Here is a 9,463-nt window from a genome sequence, read left to right on the forward strand (position 1 = left end):
AGGGTTTCTCTGTGGCTTTGGAGCCTGTCCTGGAACTAGCTCTGTAGACCAGGCTGGTCTCGAACTCACAGAGATCCGCCTGCCTCTGCCTCCTGAGTGTTGGGATAAAAGGTGTGTGCCACCCTGCACAGCTCCATGTATCATATTATTCTTAGAGCTTTCTCTCTCTCTCTCTCTTTTGAGACAGAGTTTCCCTGTGTAGCTTTGGAGCCTGTCCTGGAACTGATTTTATAGACCAGGCTGACCTCAGACTCACAGATGTCCACCTGCCTTTGCCTCCCAAGGGCTGGGATTAAAGGCGTGCACTACCATTGCCCAGCCATTCTTTTTTTCTTAATTTAACATTTTTTAAATTAAAATATATTTTCCCCTCCTTTCTTTTCCTCCCTTCAACCCCTTCTGTGTTCTGTTTGGGCTATTCAATCACACCATGAATTCCAAGTTTGCATTTGCATTAATTAAATAAAATTAACCTTGGGTCAGGAGGTTGAGTTAGCAGCTAGTTGACAGAAAGTCATCCTGGAGCCTCAGAGGACATCTGCAAGATAGTCACAGGAAGTAGTGTAGGGTAGGCTTTGGAGTGGTGCAGCCTTCTCTGGGGTTTGTTGAGGTGGAAGTCCATGGGTCTTCTATGGACACCAGCAAGGAGAGAGGATTAACTAGTTGATGTTCAACCTCTCTGAGCTCTTAGGTTTTCACCCCAGCCTTTGAATCTTGAGTCTTATTCATAATTAGAGCGCTAGAGATTTAATCAGAGCTACAGGTGGTGGCAGTAATAGGGCCGTTGCCTGTGGGAGCAGAGTTCTTGCCAGGCTGAGGCCTGAGCAGCCAGCCAAACTGGTAACTGCAGAGTTGCCATTGCTGACTGAGATAGCAGTAGATTAAGGTGCAGCCACTGTTCAGAGGTTAGAACAACAGTGTTCTTTTGTTCCAGCTCCTCCAATGTACCTCATTACTCTCTCAAATTCTTTACTTCTTCTATTATTGCTATTATTATTATTACACGCGTAAATGGATAAATGTAACTTGCCAAGTGTTGCTTGTATGTGCACGATTTCAGGGCTGACCACTTGGTATTGTATAGCCAGTAAGGGGGCTCATCCCTGGGAAAATCTAATTCTTCCTCTCTCAGTAGTGGTTAGTAGCGTGTCCGGGGTAGAGCCTCATGAGAGTTCTCTTGCACATCAGCATGTGTGTTGATATTGTTTGGGTCTTGTTTAGGCAGCCATCTTTTTTCAGTATCATGGGTGAAGCTTCCGGGTCATTTCTAGGAATCTAAAGCAGATTTTCTGGTCCCCTGGCTCTTACAATCTTCCTTTCCCTTCTTCTTTGATGCTCCCTGAGCCTTAAAGGGTGCAGGAGTTTTGTGGTCGGTGTATTTGTTGTGGCTGGATTTTGACTAGCTGTGGTCTTCTGTGATGGTCTCGGTCTCCTGTGAAAACAAGCTTCTGATGGGGGACGAGAGCGACAGTCACACCTATGGGAGTAAGGATAAGGGTTTAGAATGCCGTTGGGAGTTAGCTGTTCTAGTAAAGTGGTGTTAGCAGGTTCTCCTCTAAGATCCATGACCTCAATAGCCCCAGGTAGTTGGCTAGGTTTTCAGTACTAGGCTGTTGGGAAGGCTGTAGGTCCAATTAGAGGGCTGTTGGTTACCAAGAAGTCTGAGTGCCACTCTTTAGGACTTGTCTTGCAGGGCTGGTCATTGCTGTGGTTCATAGGCGGCACAGTTGGGTAGGGCTATTAATTGCTAACCTCCTTTGGCAGTTTGCATAGCACCTTCTGATACTATGAAGCTAGTCCTCAGGGAGGAGGCTTCATCTGAGCATTCTTTGTTTAGAGATAATTGGCTTGAATTTTGGGATCTCGAGCAGGAGCAGTGTTGCGATTGTGTACAGTGTAACACCTCACCCTGAGCAGTACACAAAGGCCTTCGCAGCGTAGATTGATTTTCTGAGTTTATACACAGTTAAAGATACTTTGGTTTTGCAAAATTCTGGATTGACATTTTGGCCAGATACCAAATTATTGGGTTATCCTTCCTACCATGGAGATGCTTAAGTATGGCCCTGTGTGCCACAGGGTTTAAGTAGCCATTTTGAAGCCAGAGGCTTTATTCCCTGCTTGAAGTGTTAGTGGCATGCTCTGCTGTCTTGACAGAATGCCACAGACAAAGAGGCTTAAACAGGAGAGGTTTATTTTTTCACAGTCCTGGAGGCTGCACGTTCAAGATTAGGGAGGTACAGCCAGGATGGTTTCTGGCCAGGGCCCTCTTCCTGGCTTTTGATGGCCTCTTCTCTGTGCTAATGTGTATAAGGAGAAGGGAGGTGTAGTCTGACTTTTTGTTGGGACTGCCAACTCCCCAATAATGATACAGAGACCTTATTGTTAATTATAAAAGCTCAGCTGATAGCTTAGGCTTTTTTATAACTAGTTTTTAATAACCCATGTCTTTTAATTTATATCCTACCATGTGGCTTTTAACTGCACCCCATTTTGTGTGTCCGACTCATTCCAGATCCGGCTGACTACTCCTGGTAGCCTTCTACTTCCCAGTGTTCTCTCTGCCCTGAAATCCTGCCTAGCTATTGGTTGTTTAGTTTTTTATTAAACCAACCACTGTGACATATATTCGCACAGTATAAAGGAATAGTCCACATCAGGAAGGGAGAGAGGAAAAAGGAAGGGAGATAAAGAGGGAGGGAAGACTTGTGGGTTAGGATTTTAATGCATGAATTTTGGGGGAATCACAATTCAGTCCATAGTAAAAGGCAATGTGGACTTTTTGCCAAAAGGCCCAGAACATTTTCATTAATTTTGTAGTTTTTGTTAATACAAGATGTAGATTTTTATTATTTTGGAAAAGTACAGAACCTTGTTTTAATGTGGTTGTTGTCTGACGATTTTTTTATCCTATCTGATGACACTGTTTTAAAAAGGATTTGGCTTGTTGACAGTCTCTCAACATTTTCTTCTACTTTGTTTTCATATCATTCTAGGTGTACACTTGGTATCCCTTGCTCAAAATGCATGCAGCCAGAAGCTTTCAGATTTCTGGAGTTTGGAAAGCTTGAACATACATATTGAGATATCATGGGGTTAGGACTGAGGTCTAAGTGCTAAATGTATTATGCTTCATAAAGATGTGTACACATAGCCAGAGGGTAATTTCACATTACTGTGATGTCAGGTTGGTGCTCAGAGTTTCAGGTTGGGGCATCTTAGGATGCTTCCTCTGTATGTTTTTGGTTTTGTCTCCATTTGTGTTTTGATTACTTTTCTCTTTCTTTTAGCATTTTTATGTAATATTAGCCGTTAACATTTGCCTTCATTGCATGTGTGAGTGTGGGCTTCGTAGGCCCAGGAGGTTGTTGCCCTGGGGACATGGCAGCCATCCTGAAGTGTGGCGGGTTGAGGAAACTTCTGTTGCTTCAAGCAGCAGCTTTCCCTCTGCCTGTTCTTTGGAGAGCTCATCTGTCTATGGTCTGGGTACTGGGAATAGCATCGTGAGTCTTCACCCTTGGCTGGATGCTCGGTGTAACGTAGGTAATGAATGAGCTCCTCTTTTTCTGTGTCTTGTTGAACTTTGAACTTTGGGTGAGTCCTGATACCAGAAGCCCCATAGAGTCTTCTCTCTGCCTTGTCAAAGCTTTTGAGACCCACAGTCAGATACCTTTAACTAGTCACCTTTAGTGAACCCTGTCTTTGCAACTAGGGAGTTCTCTAATTCCCTTTCCAACAGGCTGTTAGGTTAGCCTTTTATAATTCTGATGTATTTATATGAAATTCTAGAGAACACTGAATCTAACGTTTTCTTACAGACAGAACCTCCACTGAACACACCAGAAAACAGAGAGAACCTTGCAGAAATCATGTTTGAGTCATTCAATGTACCAGGGCTCTACATTGCAGTACAGGTAATTCTGGTTCTCACAGTAACCCCAAGGCCTTCTGTGCTCAGACTGGGCTAGACATTTCTCTTCTCTTACCCCATCACCAAGCTATTCAGGTTTGAATCAAAGCACCATAAAGAATCTTGCCTGTAATATATTTATTTATTTTGGTTTTTTTTGTTTTCTTATTTTTTTTTTGAAAGAGGATTTCTCTATGTAACCACAATGGCTGTCCTAGAACTTGCTCTGTAGACCAGGCTGGCCTTGGACTCACTGAGATCCACCTGCCTCTGCCTCCCAAGTGCTGGGATTAAAGGTGTGTGCCACTACTGCCGATTCTGTAATTTATTTTTATATAACTACCACTAATATAAAGTTGGCCTGGCTCTACAGTTTCCCATGTAGAGTCTTATGTAGGGTGTCAAGTTAGAGGTGTAGATGTGCTTTTTTGTTTTTGTTTTTATTTTTTTTAACCATTTTACACTTACTTTGGGTCACTGTGAGGTTAAGAAACAACAAACAAATAAAATGAAAAGAGCACAGACAGCATACCATCCACTGGAAAACAAACTAAGCGCAAGCAATGATCCTACCACTTGGGAGGGTGAGCAGGAGGATCTAGGTCAGCCTGGGCTATAGCATGTGTTCTGAGGCAAGTCTGGCTTACAGAGTGAGACCCTTTCTCAACGACAGAGCAAACAAAAGTTAAAACAGAGTAAATGCCTTGCGAGAGCCCCTTGATTAGGCTCCATTAGTTCTATGAACTCTTGCTCCAAGAGGTCCGGAACTCCTGGGAGCTTCCAGAACTCATCTTGAAGATTCTTGTTCTTGGCTTACAATTTTGTTGTTGCTTTGTCAGTTATATACAAGGGAGCTGGTTGGAGTTTTGAGGAGTAACTGAGATGAGTCTTTCTCCAAAATTTCCTGTATAATAGTTCTTCCTTCTAAGAAAGAAGAGTTCCGTGGAGAGATGCATTTTGTAGGTGCTGTAGTCTCCCCATAGTGAATCATAGTGTCTGTTCACACAGTAAAGGCCCCACCCTTTCCCACAGAGGAAATCTACTAATTCTCTTCTCTCCCAAGACATATATTATACATAGTGTATAGAACAGGGAGGTACTCAGAAACACTGGATTACTATTATTATTATTACTATTAGTATTTATACAAGACCTTACTCTATAGCTACTCTGGACTCAAACTCAGGGTGATCCTCCTGTCCTAACCTCTTGAGTGCTGTGATGAACAGTGTTTGCCACCATGTCCCACAAGGCCTAATGGTTCTTAAGATGTTCTGTATGTCAACTTCACCCAGAATATGCTTTTCAAAAGTTTAATTTCCTGGGTTGGAGAGATGGCTCAGTGGTTGAGAGCACTGGCTGCTCTTCCAGATGTCCTGAGTTCAACATTCAGCAACCACATGGTGGCTCACAACCAACTGTAATAGGATCTGGCGCCCTCTTCTGGCCTGCTGGCATACATGCAGGCAAAACACTGTGTACATACTAAATAAATAGATCTTAAAAAAAAAAAAAAGTAAAGTTTAAATTCCTGTGCTCCATCTTGGCCTGGCTTTGGGCTGGCTAGTTCCTTGCTGTAGCGTGTCCTGTGCCTTGCAGAGTGTAGAGCAGCAGCTAGCCTCCTCTCCGATAGTAATTGTTGAGAGTGAGCCATGGCAGAAGTGGCCAGACTTCTGTGAAGAGCAGAGTTGCCCCTGGCTAAGAACCACTGTCTTGTACCTACCCTATCAAAGTTTCTGCATGGAGGTCTCGTCACCTGTGAGAGAAGAGTTCCATGTGGACCGAGTTAGGGAGAGCGCTTGCCCAGCACAAAGCCCTGGGTTTGAGCCCAGGGAATCAAGAAATGATTGACGAGAAATCAAGTGTGGAAGAAGCTGTATGGTGGAGCACATCCTCATATCCTGGAGTTGGAGGCAGGGAGATCATGAGTTCAAGGCCATCCTTGGCTGCATGACAAGTTTGAAGCCAGCCTGGGTTACAGGAGACCCCACCTCAAACCACAGATAAATTCTGTGAACGAACAAACAAACCAACCCAGGCTGTGTTTGTGGCTGCCTTTGGATCATCAGTAAATTAGAAGTGAAATCTTGGGATTTAGCAGTGGAATTCCATTTCACTGTTTCTTGTTTGTAAAACTTTGTTTTTTGTCAAAAACCCAGCTTCTTCATTTGAAATGAAAACTGGCATGCCAGTTGACTAGGTGGGCATTGTAGTTTGGGAGATGTGGGATAGGGAAAGGAAAGTGTCTCAGACTCACTAAGTATGAAACGTTCACTGCAGAACCTGAGACTCGTCAGCGATGGCTGCTGACCTTCCTGGTGGGGGGCCGTCCCTCTTCAGAAGGTGTTCAATGTCTCTCTCCAGGCAGTGCTGGCTCTGGCAGCCTCATGGACATCCCGGCAAGTTGGTGAGCGCACACTGACGGGAATAGTCATAGACAGTGGAGACGGTGTCACCCACGTTATCCCAGTGGTAAGCACAGGGTTCCTATTTTACTCTCTGAGGCTGAACACCTGTCCTGAGGTAAGAGGAGAATTGAAAAGGGCAAGGCAAAACTCACCCCCCTCTGACTTTTTATGTGATGTACTTAGAAATGGCAATGGGCTCCTCCCTTCCTTCCTCCCTTCTTTCCTTCATTTTTCCTTCCTTCCTTCCCTCCCTCCTTCTCTTCTTCTTTCCTTTTTTAATTCATAGACAGGGTCTCCCTAGCTGGCCTGGAACTCCCTGTGTAGATCAGGCTGGCTTTGAACTCACAGAGATTCATTTGCTTTCCTCTCAAGTGCTGGGATTAAAAAAGTATGTACCTGGTTTTGGCAATAGAAATTTAGAAAGCCTCGGAAGGCGTTAAAGAGTTCAAAAGATGGCCATGTTTGTGCCTTTGGCAGTTTCAAAATCACGGAGCAGATTCTGTCATCATTCTCCCCCGCCCCAAGGCTTCTGCTGTATTCCCACAGGTGCCACATTGGTGTCCTGACCCATCATTCGAGCTGATTCTGGAGGCCAGAGCTGAGGGTCAGGGCATGCCCAGGGAAAGGCCCGATCAGCTGGGGCTTTGGAGAACTTGCTCTTACCTCTGAATGTATTTAAGAGCTAAGAAAGAGAGAGCTCTCGTTTTGACTTGCAGAAGGCCGTACAATACATTTGGGTTTTAAGACATTTAAGGCAGTGACTCCTAACTCCAATTTCAGGAGACTTTTGTGTCTTTCTTTTGGTCCAAGAAATTATTTAAAAATTGTTCTTCTGAAAATCAACTAGTGACAGTGGAAAGTCAGTTATTGCTGATCACCCCTCTTAGGTTCCTCAGTAACCATGGATACAATGTTAACTACAGTTATAAACACACACATAAATATTTGAAGTTCCTTTTAAATTCGGAGATTTTTGCTTTTGAAAAATAATATATGTATGTACATGTTTGCATGGGAGTGCATGCCATGATCATATGTAGTAGTCATAGGGCGACTCGGGGAGTCTGTTCATTCATTTTACCATGTGGGTTTCAGGCATCAGCTCAGGTCAAGCACCTTTATCTGCTAAACCATTTTACAGTCCTTAAGTTTTGAAAAAAATTGTAATTATATGGATTTATCTCTTTATGGGTTTGTGCATGTGAATGCAGGGACCCCAGAGGCATCAGAACCCCCGGAACTGCAGTTATGGGTGGTTGTAAGCTGTCGGATGTCAGTGCCCACTGAAGAGCAATGCATGATCTTAACCACTGAGCCATTTTTCTAGCCCCTACATCTGTTCTGAACATACAAATTAGGATATTAAAAAATTCAAAGCTGAGTGAGGTGGCACATACCTGTAGGTGGATTTTTCTTTATGGGACCCCAGCTCACAGAAAATGACATGGAGATTTATTATTAATTATGAAAGCTCAGCCTGTAGCTCAGGCTTGCTTGTTCCTAACTAACTCTTATCAACTTAACCCATTTTTTAAAATTAATCTGCATTCTGCCATGTGGCTTTTACTTCTGTCCCATTTTGTGTGTCTGACTTGTTCCGCATCTCTCTGTCTTCTCCACACTTCTTCCCAGCATTCTCTATGCTCGAGAATCCTGCCTAACTATTGGCCACTTAGCTTTTAAACCAATCACAGTGACGTATTCTCACACAGTGTAAAGGAATATTCCAAGCACATGCCTATAGTTCCAGCATTTGGGAGGTGAACACAGGTGGTTCAGAAATCATTCTTGGCTGTATACTGAGCTTAAGTTTAGCCTGGGATATGCAAGACCCTGTCTCAACCCAAGCCATGGATTTCGACATCTGCCTCCATAGGCATCTACATGTATGTGAGTGTGCGCGCGCACACACAACAAACTAAAAATAAGCAAACAAATGCAAAACTAAGCCCAAACCAGGCAAAACAAGTACATTTTCTTTAATTGAGAGGTGATAGTCACAGTTTTGGTTCAGCAACTGAAGGAGTGACATTCTGCTGCTTTTGTGTCTGTTGAAAGGCTAATGTTGTGAAAGCCTTAATGGCCAGGAAGGACACTCCAAGTGTCTCTCACCCTCGCACCCCTGCCAACGTGTCCTCTCCATGGGAGGGGTGTGTGAGCCAGACCGGGGTCCTTCAGAGCAGTCTGGCACTCTGGCTCCCGGCTGTCCCTCTGATGCCGGCAGCAGGGCAGCTGCAGGTGTGTGGCCCCAGACCTGCGCGCATTTGTTCCCCATCACCCGCACATGGTGGAGTGCGAGGCAGGTGCCTGTTCTTTAGTCACTTGTTCACTTGTCCAGGGCCGCTCAGCACCAGTGTGGCCAGAAACGTTACACCTAGAACCCAGGTAACCTTTCACTGTGTCGTAGTTTAGTTTCTTCCCCCGTTTACAAAGATTGTTACTGAAAAATTGGGTAAAACCATGAACAATAAGAAAACCCATTCAGACAGCCACGTTATCAGCTGCACTGTCTGTCAAGCTTTGGTTAAGACACAGATGTATGTACATACCTGTACACAGTTTAGATTGGGGTAGAATTTATACCATTTAAATAATGCTAAAGTTATATTTTGCATATAAATTTAATGATACTTTTTTCTATTACGGTCAAATAGTCTATGAAAAATAATTGTCTAAAGCCATGGTGTGTGTTGACTGAAGTGTCTGTCCCACCCGGTCCTGCAGTCATTCGGTCCCAAAGAACTACACATAGGTCTACATTAGTTATAAACTGATTGTCTAGTAGCTCAGGCTTCTTATTAACTCTTATAACTTTTATTAGCCTGTAATTCTTGTGTGTGTTAGCCACGTGGCTTGGTACCTTTTTCAGCGAGGCAGTCACTTCTTGCTTCCTCTGTGGCTGGGTCATGACTGCAGACTGCACTTCCCTCTTCCCAGCATTCTCATTGCCCTGCCTCTACTTCCTGCCTGGCTACTGGCCAATCAGCATTTTATTAAAGATAATACAGGTGACAAGATAAAAGACCATTGTCCCACAGCAGGTGTGTGGCCCTGCAGTGACCCAGTGCTGACTCCTGCTGCGGGTGTGTGGCATGCTGCATGCTCACTAGTGCTGACTCCTGCTGCAGGTGTGTGGCATGCTGCA

General features: G+C 44.1%; 1 protein-coding gene across 2 annotated transcripts in view; it reads left to right on the plus strand.

The window, feature by feature from the left end:
• Actr3b (ARP3 actin related protein 3 homolog B) overlaps positions 1–9,463 on the plus strand; it is a 96,214-nt gene that overhangs the window by 60,103 nt on the left and 26,648 nt on the right. For both annotated transcript variants that reach the window (XM_026789412.1, XM_005367449.3), the window contains 2 exons: positions 3,819–3,914; positions 6,275–6,382. In XM_026789412.1, the coding sequence (XP_026645213.1) occupies positions 3,819–3,914; positions 6,275–6,382 (204 nt within the window). The remainder of the gene's footprint in view (positions 1–3,818; positions 3,915–6,274; positions 6,383–9,463) is intronic.

This window comes from Microtus ochrogaster, unplaced genomic scaffold (genome assembly GCF_000317375.1).
Source record: "Microtus ochrogaster isolate Prairie Vole_2 unplaced genomic scaffold, MicOch1.0 UNK18, whole genome shotgun sequence".
NCBI classification, from domain to species: Eukaryota; Metazoa; Chordata; class Mammalia; order Rodentia; family Cricetidae; genus Microtus; species Microtus ochrogaster.